The sequence below is a fragment of the Gymnodraco acuticeps genome, unplaced genomic scaffold (genome assembly GCF_902827175.1).
Source record: "Gymnodraco acuticeps unplaced genomic scaffold, fGymAcu1.1, whole genome shotgun sequence".
Taxonomy (NCBI): domain Eukaryota; kingdom Metazoa; phylum Chordata; class Actinopteri; order Perciformes; family Bathydraconidae; genus Gymnodraco; species Gymnodraco acuticeps.
In genome coordinates, this window is record NW_022989835.1 from 638148 (window position 1) to 654145 (window position 15998).

Consider the following 15998-nt stretch of genomic DNA (forward strand, 5'->3'; position numbering starts at 1 on the left):
TCAACCCCATAGAAAAGGTTTCGAGGGAGTTGAAAGTCTGTGTTGCCCAGCGACAGCCCCAAAACATCACTGCTCTAGAGGAGATCTGCATGGAGGAATGGGCCAAAATACCAGCAACAGTGTGTGAAAACCTTGTGAGGACTTACAGAAAACGTTTGACCTCTGTCATTGCCAACAAAGGGTATATAACAAAGTATTGAGATGAACTTTTGTTATTGACCAAATACTTATTTTCCACCATAATTTGCAAATAAATTCTTTAAAAATCAGACGATGTGATTTTCTGGATTTTTTTTTTCCTCATTCTGTCTCTCGTAGTTGAGGTATACCTAGGATGAAAATTACAGGCCTCTCATCTTTTTAAGTGGGAGAACTTGCACAATTGGTGGCTGACTAAATACTTTTTTGCCCCACTGTACATGTTTGTCTACAACCATAGCTAACTACATTCATAGTGGTCTACACCTATAGCGGGCTACAACCACAGCGGGCTACAACCATAGCGGGCTACACCCTAGCTAGCTGCATTTATAGTGGGCTGCACCCATAGCTAGTTACACCCATAGCGCCGGGATCCATTCTACACAGTTTTCTGCTTTAGTTAGTATATTTTTGATGTTGCTCTTCTCTGATCTGTTTTAGACTGTGGACGAGCTGTGTGTTCTTGAATGAGTAAGACCTCTGACCTCTCTCTCTGTGACTGAGACACAGTCAGCTTTTTCTTCAAGTTTCTTAGACCACAGCTGCTCATGTTCAGCTTTTGTCTCCTGGCAAAGGTGTGGACTTGAAACAGTTAAAAAAGAAACTGTGCTCCGCTATTTAAATGTAATCCAGATCCTGTAACTATAGGTCATATCTTAGTGCTTCTTTACCTTTTAAAGCAGCTTTTTCCTAACTGTATTCTTGTCTTTCTCTAGTTCCCCAGTGAACCAGACTGCTGTGATTCACTTCAACATCTCCTTCAGCTCCAAGCCCGACTACACATCTGTGATCACACTGCCTGAGCAGGTAACACATGACACCAAATACAGGGAGAAACACAGTCCTCATCCTCCAAACTGTGAACTTTGACCCAAGATAATAAAAGAGACGTTTGCTTGACTGGACTCACAGAGAAGACATGCTGTTGTCTCTGTTTAGGTGTTGCTGCCAGAGAAAGAAACCTCAGTGATTTTCTTTGTGACGGCCCACGATGTTGGTCAGGTGACCTCATACCTGCTTACCAACAACACAGAGCTCAAGAGGTGGGTGTCTGCATAACATCAGAATAAATCAGAACACTTGATTTTCCCTTGGAGAAATGTTGTTTTGTAACATCACAATCTGTCCCTTACACAAAGAATAACATGCTGCACCATCACTGACTGTAAGCCTTATTCTCTCTCCTCTAGTTCTGTCAGGATCCACTTCCTGGTTGTCCATAGCAACATCCTGTCAATAATCTCTCAGGTGATTGGCTGGATTTACTTTGTAGCCTGGTCCGTGTCCTTCTATCCACAAGCCTGGGAAAACTTCCGGAGAAAAAGGTAGAGTTCTGTCTGGCCTCTTTCTCTGAGAATATATTTAACTTTTCAGAATTGTGTGTAGTATATACCCTCCCTTTGCTTTGGTAAGTGATGAGTTGATGATGTCCATAGCTACATAGTGAGCCGTCTTGCTTTATCTCAACTTTCTGGACAGTTTGAGCACTGGCAAGAAGAGGGTAGTAGGTAAAGACAAAGGTTAGATGAATAAGGTGGGATATCAGGTGGGATAAGTATAGGTCGTTGGAATTCGGAAGAGTCGATTTCTGACCCACCTACCCGGGCAATTTCTTTTACATTTTGAGCCCTGCGTGATCTGTGGGATTCAAAAACTGAATTAGTGGACAATTCCCAATTTGACACCAATTAAAAAAATAACCAGAGTCAATTAGTACCATAGACTGTATATATAAGATTAGTACCCTTACATGAAATGATTTCCCTTCAAATGCCAAGATAGTGTAACTTAAAAACCAGCAGGTAACCAAAGAAAGTAGAACATGTGAAAAGGGTATATTACACAGTCAAATGTGCACAGAGCAAGACACCATATCAAATGTTTGTTTACTGAAAATGTAAGTTATTACCCATGTAAATGTTTACATAACAATGTTGAACTGATCCCCACATGTGTCTTCAGTGTTGTAGGTCTCAACTTTGACTTCCTGGCTCACAACCTGACCAGCTTCATCGCCTACTGTGTCTTCAACATAGGACTGTTCTGGGTGCCTTATATAAAGGTAACTCCATCACTGTGTATGCAATGAAGCATGTTAAGAACGGAGCTGTCCCTGTTCAACAGACATGGGGACAGTTAACAGTGCCCACAGATTTCACAGGAGACTGACATGAGGATATGAAGTTTGATTTGTTGCAGGGATTGACGTGCACTAATATATATATATATATATATATATATATATATCAGCGACGTGCAGTCAGTGGAGGCAGAGCCTCACCTGTCATACTCCAATGTAACGGAAAAACAACTAAAGAAAAACTAAATAGTAATAATCAGAGGTGTGGACTCGAGTCACATGACTTGGACTCGAGTCAGACTCGAGTCACACATTTTATGACTTGAGACTCGACTTGACAACATCACAAAAGACTTGCGACTCGACTTGGACTTGAACACCAATGACTCGGGACTTGACTTGGACTTGAGCCTTCTGACTTGAGGTGACTTGCTACTTTAATTCAGAGGTCTCAAGATCCGATCGCGAGCTGCCGCTAGAAGAGCAGACTCCCGTCGGGGAAAGCAGAATCTTCAGCCGCTCCTACTCTTGCTGTGAATCCTTGCAGGCAGGGGCGGGTCTTTATTTAGCTGGGCCACCATGCGGCCAATCATATGCGTGGACACACTAGGATCATACCATTATGTGAAAGAAAGGTGGGGGGCACAGCATGTGTAGTGGTACAGGCCAGCTGCACAGAGCGACGGGGAGACGGATTTAAATGCAAGCGCGTCGGAAAAAGTCAAGAAATGAGCGAAAACCGAAAAAAGAAGCAGCATCTGGCTGCTTTTCAATGATATTGGAGAAAGCAAAGCTGAGTGCAGGATTTGCAAAATGAAAATAACCTTCAGAGCAGGGTTTTTTTTTGGTAACCACTCAGGATTTATTGTCAGAGGTGGGAGAAGTTCAGACAATTAAAAAAAGTTACAATCAGGGTTCCCGCGGGGTCTTAACAAGTCTTAAAAAGTCTTAAATTTGATAATCAGAATTTAAGGCCTTAAAAAAGTCTTAAATATTGTAACATTCCCAAGATGAGTCGGAGACAGGCTTGTAGTTATTAGGCTTTAATAACTAGTATTTGAAGACAGATGATAACAGGTCAAGTACACTTCGTGGGTTCTACCGCACACTCCACTCACACTAACACTAACTTCTACACATACCCATATATATAGCACTGTCTACGTCACAACTCCCCGCCCTCCCCCGTCCGCTCCACCAACCACAGGCCCGCACCTCAGCCACCATCACGGTGCAGCTCTATGATTGGCAGAGAGACGGGGGATGCCTAAGTGACACCCTGAGTAGCCTATCAGGATCGCTACACTACCCCCCCACTACAAAGTTCCTCGCCCACGACGAACAAATAAAACTCAGCACAAACACTACCCCCACCCTCTCCAGTACTCTGCAGGGACCAACCCACTGACTGTCCAGTTTTGGGCACCGGCCTTTCTTCCGTTGTGGGCTGTAGACCCAGACCAGCTCCCCGGCCCGGAAATGCTGCCCTCTTGTCCTGGTGTCATAGTTCCGCTTCTGTCCACCTCGTCCAGTCTCAGCTCCATCTCCTTCAATTCGCCTCCGAGTCTGAACCTCACAGAGTCCAGGGTCTGCTCCACCTCTGCCTTCATCGAGGCCTCTCTGTGTTGGGCGTTCTGCTCCATGATACTCCTCTCCGCTATAGCTACGCTTGCCTGCTTCTGGGACTCATCCAGCTGAGGTTTACAGGTATCCAACTCTGCTTCTGTCCTTTTCAGGTCTTCTAGAGTTTTCAAGGTCTCCAGCTGGGATTGTCCTAGCTTATTCTGGAGCTCGTTGTAACCTTGCTGCAGCGCCTTAGCGTCTCTACCCATCTCGCTGATCCTCTCCTGGTACTTGATGCAGTCCCTCTGCAGCTGCTTCTCCCTCAGCAGCTCCTCCTGCTTACCAGACTCTGCTTCTGCTCTCTCTCTCTGTGCTTGCCTCATGTCCTCCTCCAGCCTGGCGGCCCGGTCGCTCTCGCTCTGCGCCTCAGCCTCCAACTCGGCCCGCTCCCTCGCCAACCGCTCCACCTCCCGCTGCAGCTCGGCCAAGTGCTCCCGGTTGTCCGCCGCCTCCTGCTGGTAGTCTGCGATGCTGCCATTGAGCTGGGACAGCTGGTTCGTCAGACGCTCCTCCAGGTTGTCCTTCTCGGCTTCCAGGCTCCTGAGCAGCTCTTTGAACTGCGCCTCCCTCTTGGCACCCTCCTCCACCAGGCTCCTTTCTCTCTCTTTGCCCTCTTGGAGGCACTTCTCCAGAGAGGCCACAAGGCTCTCCTTCTCTTTACTCTCCTGGAGATCTCGCTCAAGAGAGGCCAGCTCCGCTTTGAGTCTAGCCTCCTGTTGCTGCCGCAGTTCCCTCTCTGCATTGACAGCTGCTTCCATCTCCCTCATTTTCTCCTCTAATAAAACTTGAACACTTTCAGTCATTTCGGTAACCCATACAGGCTTCTCCTCCACTCTGCAGCTCCTCACAGCCGGTGGTACCGGCCTTCCGTTGCTCCTCGCCGCTACACTCCACACAATCTCTCTCTCCACAGCCATCTCCAAGGCCGCCTGCAAGGACTGTGGATGCTGCAGCTGTACCCCAACCCTCAAGTCCGCAGGGAGGAGAGCCCTGATGAATTGATCACGTGCCAGCTCACTCTGCACTCCGGGTGGCATGTGTGCATATGCCCGCCGCGTCAGGCTCTCCACGTCGTTAGCCAACGCACGCAGCGTCTCTCCAGACTTCCTACAGCGGTTACTCAATTAGTTCCGGAGCAGCTCTGGCGGGAAACACTGTCCAAACCGCCTCTTCAAAGCCCCCGCTAACGCTTCATAGCTGTGTCGGTCCTCAAGGCTAAGTAGTAGCAGACATGAAAGAGCCTCTTCTGTGAGGCACAAAGCTAGCTGTAGTGCTTTAGTCTCTACTGACCACCCCCCGGCATGAGCAAGCAGTTCAAATTGGGCATGGAAAGCCTCCCAGTCTGCCTTACCCGAGAATTTGGGTGTTTTCACTGACCCGGCGGCGGCTGCTGCGGGGTGATGGGCGCCGCCATTGTTGTTTACCTCCAGCTTGGAAATGGCGCGAACTGCCGCAGAAGACGGAGACATTCCCGCGTCTCTAGCCATCCTCACCGCCGACTCTCTCAGGCGCTCTCTCACCTCCCGTGCACTCATGAACTCCGACCACCCTGCTTCACTCCCATCTTGCTGAACTTATCCATCCCCGCTAGCTTACCGGCTAGCTTACCGTGACGCAGTTACGACTCTCGTCCGGATAGACGTCCCTTGTTCGAAAAGTTCACTTCTGCAGTGGCGACTGGTCATTAGGGGCAGGTGGGGCACAGCCCCACCTAGTGTCAGCAGAAAGTATTAAAAGTAATGATTACAAAAAAATGCAAAAAATAAATTAAAAAATATATAAAATATATTTTAAGATCATGTTTATTCATCTGATTCGTCTGTACATTGCTGTTTTAGTCTGTGTTCTTCTAATTAGTGTCTACAGTGTGTGCCTATTGAGCTGTTTAGAGCCATGTGGGACAAAACCCGATCCTGCCCCTCCCTCTCCCTGTTTAAGTCAATGGTGACTGTAAAAACTACACTGCGCATGCTCAGAGTATTGTCCTATTTAATGTGTGTGGCAAAAAAATAATGACCATAGGGGCATAGAGCTGCCATCCCCACCATACGTCATCTCACATCATTCAGAGCTGATTGGCTGTAAGTACGTGTGCCGCGAAAAGTGTGGTGTGTGAAGAGTAGACGAGAGAGCTGCAGTGACGCGTCCTAAAACCAGGAAGTAAGCTGCGCATGGCTTCCCTCCACAAAAAAGCAATGATATTTCTCCATAGGATTTTAGAAAATAGCTCAAAATAAGATCTGTGGGAAACAAACCTGTTAGATAAATGCACGTTTTGTTCAGCCGGATAATATCCACATGTCTACCCTACTTTTATAATTTTCGAATCATAAATCTATTGATTAGATCAGATTTATGATAGACTTTTGAAACTACAATAACATAAGGAGGACTTTTACAAAAAAGTAATAGAGATGTTTGTCCAGAAGGATAGGCAAATGGACTTCATCTTCATGTCAAGGTAAGACTGCAATTTGATTGAAAATGGGATCTTACTTAGAGAGAACAATTCAATATTTAAATGATACAATTACATTTTTTGGGTATCCTTTTGTAGAACTGTCTGTTTAAAATTAATTGAAGCATCAGACAAAAAAAGCTTTTGAAAATAATATGATATTTTGATTTAGGTCAGAATATAATATTTGTAAACCTGAAGAGTCAGAGCCTCACCAGCCATGAACCTCACTGCAGAAGCTTATATATAGACATCTACGTTTTTTGTGCCCCACCACTTTTGTACATATAAAAACGCCACTGCACTTCTGACACCAATGTAACGTTCCCAAGATGAGTCGGAGACAGGCTTGTAGTTATTAGGCTTTAATAACTAGTATTTGAAGACAGATGATAACAGGTCTAGTACACTTTGTGGGTTCTACCGCACACTCCACTCACACTAACACTATCTTCTACACATACCCATATATATAGCACTGTCTACGTCACAACTCCCCGCCCTCCCCCGTCCGCTCCACCAACCACAGGCCCGCACCTCAGCCACCATCACGGTGCAGCTCTATGATTGGCAGAGAGACGGGGGATGCCTAAGTGACACCCTGAGTAGCCTATCAGGATCGCTACAATATGATTCAGAAGGTCTTAAAAATTATCTGATTTGAAAGGTACTTCTATGTTACGATAGCGTCTAAATGTGTTTTGGGGGAAATGTCCGGGCTGCAAAGTAACCAGTACGGTAATAGCCTTTCAGTTCCCCCCAACAATTTGTATTGAATTAAATCAACATGGAACCAGTAATCACTAACTTTGTAGTAACCTAGCAACCAAGCTTCAGCTCATGTAGCCTATCTTCGAATCTACTTACAAATAAATATGGGGAAGTGTAAGTTCAACCGTATTTGGTTGGAAAACATCTAATTTAGTGTTTAGTTGAAACCAGTGGAGGGAACGTGTTTGAAGCCCGCTGCATCTTTTGCAAAATAAATTAGTGTTTGTTTTGCTAATGTAGCGTTAGCTAGTGCAGCAGCAGCTAATGCAGCATTAGCTAATGCAGCAGCTCCCGCAACAACACCGGGGGACCTCCGGGCGACGTTTGGGTCTACGTCAACCCTAAAAGCGGAGGTGCTGTAGACGCTAAATACCGCAGCTAAACACCAATCATACAACAGCAACGATGAAATAGTGTAGCCAAGGCAGCAGAGCTCTGAATATAGCTACACACACACACACACACACACACACACACACACACACACACACACACACACACACACACACACACACACACACACACACACACACACACACACACACACACACACACACACACACACACACACACACACACACACACACACACACACACACACACACACACACACACACACACACACACACACACACACACACACACACACACACACACACACACACACACACACACACAGTTCTGTACTGTTACGCTGTTGTGTTCAGTCATTGTTCTTATGTTGAACATGAATACATTTACTTTGTAAGTGATTATGGGACGTATTTCTTCTTTATATACATTTTCCTTCATACTTTATTGCCGTGAAATAGGTCTTAAATTCTATTCAAAGTGGTCTTAAAAAGGTGTTAAAAAGTCTTAAATTTGAGTTGGCGAAACCTGCAGGAACCCTGTACAATAAAAAGTCCTGCATTCAAAATGTTACAAGTAAAAGTAGAAAAGTATTATCATCAAAATATACTTAAAGTACCACCTGCAGAGGGATCTAGATGCAGGTGTTCTCTTCCCCATAGAGACCGCCTGGCTGCACATTATCCCTTGCATAAAGATAGATTGTGGGTCCCTTATAACATGTTGTACACAGTGGAAATAAACATTCTGGTTACCTCAACATCAGGGATCTTATACATTAAACTCCTTCTGAATCAAACCGTCACGGTAGCCTTACCTTACTGATCCCTCTTAAATTAGAAAAACACACGTTACTTTACCAGCAGAGAGAAAATGGATTATTAAATTATTAATGTGACTAATAAAGAGCAATTTGATTATTAAGTATTATTCTGTTGATCGATGTCATTACATTTCGTGAAAAAACACATAATGACTTGTTTATGACTCGTTTTGTCAAAGTTTAGGACTTGGACTTGACTTGAACTTGCCCATCCTGACTTGAGACTTGACTTGGACTTGCAAAACAATGACTTGAGACTTGACTCGGACTTGAGCGCAAAGACTTGAGACTTGACTCGGACTTGCAAAACAATGACTTGGTCCCACCTCTGGTAATAATAATAAAATGTCTCCACTGATCTGTGTTGTAAATGTGATTTCTGTATGATTCACTTTTTATAGTCAAAATCAGCAAATTTGCCGAGCTCCGCTACAACTACGGGTAGCAATGAGAAGTGAGGCAGGGACGAGCTCTGCCTCTCGTAAGCCCACAGTAACTGGCTGGAGCGCGGGCACTAATGTAGCGCGGGCACTTATTTTGTGAGCGCGCTCAAGCCAGTTACTGTGTGGTGAGGTGAGGTGAGGCACAGATGAGCTCTGCCTCACCTCAGAATGCGTCACCCCACAGAAACTGTCTGGAAAGTGGGCCCTAAGCGCATGCCTGCACCATCTCACTGTATGTCACCAATGTAATGTTTGTAGATCCCTCTATTACATTTATCCTCGCCATCCATAGTCTCTAAATAACTTATTTCACGTATATATGATATTTAGGCCCGCCGTACAACGGCAATGAAAAAAGCACCTGGAGAGGCAGCCATAACCTCTGCCGCACTGAAGGGGGCGCACGTGAGCCCACAGGTTCTTGTTGCTACTGTTATTCTACGCAGAGACGGTAGCAAACAACAAACTAGACTTTTGAAACTAGAGGAAGATAAGGAGGACTTTTACAAAAAAGTATTAGAGATTGTTGTCCAGAAGGATAGCATGGACTTCATCTTCAAGTCACGGTAAGACCACAATTGTAATGAACATGGGATCTTACTAAGAAAGAACAATCCAATATTTAGACTTTGGGTATCCTTTTGTTGAACGGTCTGTTTAAAATGAATTGAAGCATCAGACTAAAAAAGCTTTTGAAAATAACCGAATATTTTCGATTTTCGATTTCGAAATTTAAAAGAAAGAGTCAGTGCCTCACCAGCCATGAACCTCACCGCACGTCACTGATATATATATATATATATAGATATATATATCTATATATATAGCCCCTGTACTGTCCTTTTTGACCTTTTCAATGCTGTCTGATCATTACCTGTAAATAAATTACCCTCCCACTCAGGGCTTTTTTATTTATTTTTTAAACAACTTTATTTTTCAGTTTATCACAAATACAGTATGTCCAACATTTATGACAACAAGTTGCAAACGCCCCAGATCCCACCCCTCTCCCCCTCCAGGTGGTATTCCCCAGTGAATAGACAAATGAAAAAACGAAAAAAAAACGAATGGTCATAGAAATAAAATATAAAAAATATATAAATACAAGTAAAATAAATGAAAAAATAAGGAATAGACCAGATTAAACACATACAACAAAAATGACGATAATAGACAGTATACTAGTAGATAATCCGATATAATAAAACATCACACACATAACCCAAAAAAGCATTTCAGTTTATGCTATTCTTATTGCCAGCCTTCCAAACCCTTAGTCTGACAAGGTACGTAACAACTTCAAGTCCAAAGTTAGTGACCCCAGAGTGCCCAGGTCAATAGTCAAAGACAGATGCAAAGTGAATCAGGTGAGGGATAGGCCTCTAACATGGGTAATAAATAGAGACCAAGTTTTGTCGTATTTGTTGACTAAACCGTGCACTGCATATCTCAATTTTTCCAAGTCTAGCCCAAGCATTACTTCCCTGATCCAGTGAATATAGGAAGGGGGATTTTTTCCTTTCCAATTCAGCAGTATGAGACGGCGGGCATGCAACGACGCATAGGCAATCGCATTTTTGTGGAGGGAGGAGAACCCTAGGCCAGTATTAACAGTTCCAAAAATAGCTGTTTGAGGATTAGGCGATAGTATCCTGCCAGATATTGCTGAGAGTGACAGAAACACAGAAGCCCAGAAACTGCTTAATGACGGACATGACCAGAACATATGGCCCAGGGAAACAGGAGAATAATGACACCTGGGACAGGTTGGAGCGACACTGGGAAAGATCTTAGCTAGTCTGTCGTTGGAGTAATGTAGCCGGTGTACCACCTTAAATTGGATTAATCCATGTCTAATACAGAAAGAAGAGGTGTGTGTACGTGAAACAATGTTTTCCCAGGCTTCCTCTGAAATAGAATCACCAATATCTCCTTCCCATGCTTTTTTAGTTTTGTCCCATGTGGGAGGGCAGTTATTCAGAATCAATGTATATATTTTGGACACAGCCCCTTTATTAAATGGATTCACATTAAGAACCGAGTGAGCTAGATCTTTAGAGGGTTGACATGGATATCCTGGAAAATGTTTAGACGCAAAAGACCGAGCCTGGAGGTATCTAAAAAAGTGAGATTTTGGTATGTTGTGATCCCTACACAAGTGTGTAAAGGATGCAAAACTGCCATCACTAAAAAGATCTTGAAAATAGACCAGGCCACTTCTATGCCAAAGAGCAAATGCCATGTCCAAACGGGATGGTGTAAAAAGGTGATTAGACATTAGTTTCCTAAATTGACCCCAGATCTTAATTGAGTTTTGGACCACTAAGTTTGAGTTAAACTCACTTACTTTAACATTCAATGGAAGGGGGGCAGTTAAAAATGAGATTGGGGAAACTGGGAGTGTGGACTCCAACTCCATTGTAGCCCATATTGGGCCCTCCTTGTCTGCAAATGTGGTAATCCAGTATGTGAGTTTAGCAATGTTAGCTGCCCAGTAATAAAATAGGAAATTAGGTAGACCCAAACCACCTTCAGATTTGACCCTCTCCAGATTTGCCTTCTTTGTGCGTGCAGGCTTCTTATTCCATATAAACGCAGAGATAAGGCTGTCTAGTTGGGCAAAAAAGGATTTTGGGATGAAAATCGGAATCATTTGAAACAGGTACAAATATCTGGGCAATATTGTCATTTTCACAGCATTTATCCGCCCTGCTAGTGTGACAGGCAGCTTCGACCACCTATCTAGATCATTCTTGGTGCGTTCCAGGATAGATTTATAATTGTACTTAAAAATATCCTTTACCGAGCCTGCTATCTCAATACCCAAGTAAGTACATTTTTCATTTTCAATCCTAAAGGGCAGATGACCATAATCCTCCAGCCTTGCCAAGTCATTGAGAGGAAACAGTAAAGATTTTGACAAGTTAATTTTGTAACCTGATATGTTCCCAAATGTCTTCAGCAAGGAGAGAACACATGGCATGCTTTCTATTGGGTCTGACATTTGCAAGAGCAGGTCATCCGCATATAGAGATGTTTTATGCACTGTGTTGCCCCTGGAAACGCCCTTAATCCTATTGTCCGTTCTGATAGCAATTGCTAAGGGTTCAATTGCAATGTCGAATAAATAGGGTGACAGGCAGCATCCCTGCCTTGTTCCTCTGTAGAGCATAAAATATTCGGAAATAAGACTGTTTGTTCTAACAGCGGCTGTAGGAGCTGAGTATATTGTCTTAATCCATTTACAAAAAACAGGTCCCAGTCCAAATGTTTCCAAGGCAGCAAAAAGATAGTTCCACTCAATCCTATCAAACGCCTTTTCAGCATCAAGGCTCAGGATAATTTCAGGCCGTACTGTGGATTTAGGGGACAATAATAAATTAAATAACCGCCGTACATTAAAAAATGAATGTCGCCCAGAGATGAAACCTGTTTGGTCTTTATCAATAATGGTAGGAATAAAGGCTTCTAATCGCTGCGCAAGGACTTTAGTTAATATTTTATAATCACAGCAAAGAAGGCTGATTGGTCTATAGGAACTACACTGTGAGGGATCCTTGTCTTTTTTCAATATCACTGAAATTGTCGCTTGAGAGAGTGTTGGTGGCAATTTACCATTAACCAGTGATTCTTCATAAACCGATTTTAAAACCGGCACAAGTTTTGAGGAATATTCCTTATAAAACTCGATGGGAAACCCATCCGGACCTGGTGCCTTCCCTGTACTAGACAGTCTGATTGCGCCTTCTATTTCTCCAACCGTTAATGGCTGCTCTAAGGAGCACTGGGAGTCTGGTGAGAGTTTTGGAATATGTAAGGAATCCAGAAACGACTGAATTTCAGACGAGTTAACATCTACCTCTGATTGATATAAAGTCGAATAGTATTGCTTAAACTGGTCATTAATTATTTGGGGATTATGCGAAGTCGAATCGGCACCTGTATTGATCCTTGGGATCGTTTGTCCAGCCGCCTGCTGCTTGAGCTGAAGTGCGAGGAGTCTCCCTGCTCTGTCCCCATGTTCATAGCAAACCTGTTTAGTTTTTAAAATATGTTTTTTAGCTCTCCACGTCGAAAGTGTGTTCAATTCAGATTGAAGCAGTATTTTTTCTTTAAAAAGATCTGCCGTGGGCAAGCGAGCATACCGTCTATCAACATCTGCAATGCTGTGTGTCAGTTCTTTAAGTTTCTTAGATCGCTCTTTATTTTTATGTGCAGTGTATGAAATAGCCTGTCCCCTGATGTAAGCTTTTAGGGATTCCCATAGAACACTCCTCGAAATATCCCTGGTGTCATTAATTTCTAGAAAAAAGTCAATCTGGCCACTGAGGTAAGTTTTAAAGTGTTCATATGAAAGCAAATGGGGGTCTAGACGCCAGGTGCGTTGGGGTGCTATATTACCAGGAAACATCATATCCATTTGTACTGGACCATGGTCTGATAACACAATGCTGTGGTACTGGCTCCTGGGGATTAAGGGAAGTAATTGGTCATCTACAATGAAATAATCAATCCTGGAATAGCTATGGTGGACAGGGGAGAAAAACGAAAATTGTTTAGTATTAGGATGTTTTGCCCGCCACGGGTCGGATAGGCCACAGGAGCGCATGAAGGAGTTTATAGCTATCGCAGATGTTGACAGGGTACTATCAGGTCTAGGGTTGGATCTGTCAAGGCGGGCATGGAGAACGCAGTTAAAATCACCACCCAATACCAATTTATAGGTATTGAGGTCAGGGAGGGCTGAGTTTATGAAAAACTTTGAGTCATCCCAATTCGGTCCATAGATGTTAGCCAATATTAAAGGAGTATTAAACAACCTGCCAACTGCAACAATATATCTACCATTGGGATCAGATACTATTTCAGAGATTTCAAAAGGTATCCCCTTTCTAATTAAAATTGCTGTGCCCCTGGTTTTGTAATCAAAACGCGAGTGATACACTTGTCCAATCCAACTGCATCTGACGGCCCGTACACACAGCAGCTTTTGGCGATTTGTCCACCGCTTCCAGCGCGTCTCCGCCCATTGACTTTGAATGGGGATGACGTCACTTTCCCTCGCTTGTCGCCGAACTGCATTGTGGGGGGGCGAGGCGAAGATTTCCAGGATTTTCAGGATGTTCAGTATTCCAAAGTTGAACAATGTTCAACTTTTGAGGCTGAGCTGGAAGCGACAGCCAATCAGATCCGTTTATGCAAATCTGACAGTTCAAGCGCTAGCCAATCAAACCGCGTGCAAGCTGGGAGAACCAGACCCGCAGTTCATTTCTATATTCCACAAAAATGGAGGAGAACTTAGTTATTGCGGTAGCAAATCACCCGGTTCTTTATGACCAGTCCCTATTTACTTACCGGGATACAAACCGGAGGAACCAGGCATGGAGGGAGGTGGCAGAGACAGTGGGTGAAACTGGTAGGTTTTCGCTTGTTTGGGGATTTTATATCCAGTTTACTTCGTTGCTAGTGTACTTCGTTGCTAGCAAGCATAGACAGTATCATTAGCCAGCATGGAATGTAGCATCAAATAGCACCATAGACATTAATCTCATAAATGTTCAAAATGTTAAAAAAATAAATATTCATCATAGCCCTTCCTATTTGACAATAGTGTAGAAGAACCGGGTATTTTTGCTTTGTATGTCGGGGGCGGGATATTCATGTGATATTCATGTGATTGGTTGTTGGTCGCGAAATCCCCAAGCTGTCAGACACGCCCAGCTCCAGGATTTTCAAGATTTGGTCAAAGCTGCTGTGTGGACACACCATTAGTCTCTTTTGGAAGTTAATATTCAGATGTGTTTCCTGCAGAAACATCACATCAGGCTTCAATGATTTTAAATGGGCAAATATTTTACTCTGTTTAACCATATTATTTAGGCCTTTGACATTCCAGCTGATGAAAGAGAGTGCACCTTGTTGTTTATCTACAGCATCAGGAGCCATAACTCTGCCACTGGATACATGGTCTGGACTTGAAAGTTGGCAAAATCTGAACACATATGTGCAATCTTGTGTTAAGGCATGAAACAATAGAAAAACAAAAAAGTACCATAAAACAGACAAAAGTTAAGAAAGTAACAAAAAATAAACTCTTACCATCCTGGATCCCCGGGCTGGTCTTCTTAAAGCCTGAGACTGCCCTACAAACACTTGTCCTACTCTTAGGCATATAACACGTCAAGACTAACCTAAACACTCGACTGAACTGTGCAAGGTCAGAACAATATGAATTTAAATGAAACATGGCCCTTCTCATAGCACCGACATTGCTGCACTTATGTGGTCATAACTTAAAACAGCCTTAAACACCTACAGTTGGGAGATATAAACAGCTATAACTTGAGAAAATCTGCATTGTTGTAATTTCCCTGACTCATTGTCCATAGTCCACACATAAAGTGCAACCAACTGTAGTGTAATTAACAGTCAAAAATGTAGTCATTGTGACACAGGCCGTGACATTATCCTGCAGCTCCAACAGTACCCGTCATGGCCCCAATATTGATTATCACTCTCCCTCCGGGTCCCGCGGGTGCAAATCCGTCTCAATGAAGTGCTTTGCCTTGGTTGGGTCTTCAAATGACTTTTGCTCTCCAGCTGAGGTTGTGATTTTAAGTGTGGCTGGATACACAAGTCCATACTTCACACCAGGGCATCTGCGCAGCAGCCCCCGGACCTCAGTAAATGCTGCCCTCCTTTTACTCACCGAGAGCGTGTAGTCCGGGTAGATGTAGAAACGCTTGCCGTTGTGGAAGATGGGCCCCGCTCCCATGGCTTTCCGTATAATATCTGCTTTCTCCTGAAAGTAGTGGAATTTAATGATGATCGGCCTCGGGGCATCCCCATCAGCTGGTTTCGGCTGCAAGCCCCTATGTGCACGGTCAAGCGTCGGTGTGTAGTCCAGGCTCAGAGCATCCTGCAGTAGTTGAGCTATGGCTTTCTCTGGTCGAATATTCCCAGTCCCTTCCGCCACACCGACTAGTCGACAATTATCTCTCCGTTGTCGAGACTCTAGATCTTCGGTTTTGTCCACCAACTTGTTTACTTGTGAGGACAGCGTAGTAACTTTAGCCTCGAGTTCCACTACCCGGTTAGCATAGCAATTAGCCCCCTCCTCAAGGCCTTCAATACGCGTTACGAAAGTTACGTTCTCCTTCCTAACATCTTCAACAACCTTAGTAAACTCTGTGCGCACATTGAAGATTTCTGATCTTAAGTCCCTCGACAGGTTGTCTATTTTGGTGT

The 15998-nt window shown here is 43.8% G+C and overlaps 1 protein-coding gene across 1 annotated transcript in view; it reads left to right on the forward strand.

Moving 5' to 3' along the window:
- LOC117558838 (cystinosin-like) overlaps positions 1-15998 on the forward strand; it is a 78659-nt gene that overhangs the window by 53220 nt on the left and 9441 nt on the right. The window contains exons 5-8 of the mRNA XM_034235274.1: positions 918-1008; positions 1141-1244; positions 1392-1526; positions 2164-2263. Of these exons, the coding sequence (XP_034091165.1) occupies positions 918-1008; positions 1141-1244; positions 1392-1526; positions 2164-2263 (430 nt within the window). The remainder of the gene's footprint in view (positions 1-917; positions 1009-1140; positions 1245-1391; positions 1527-2163; positions 2264-15998) is intronic.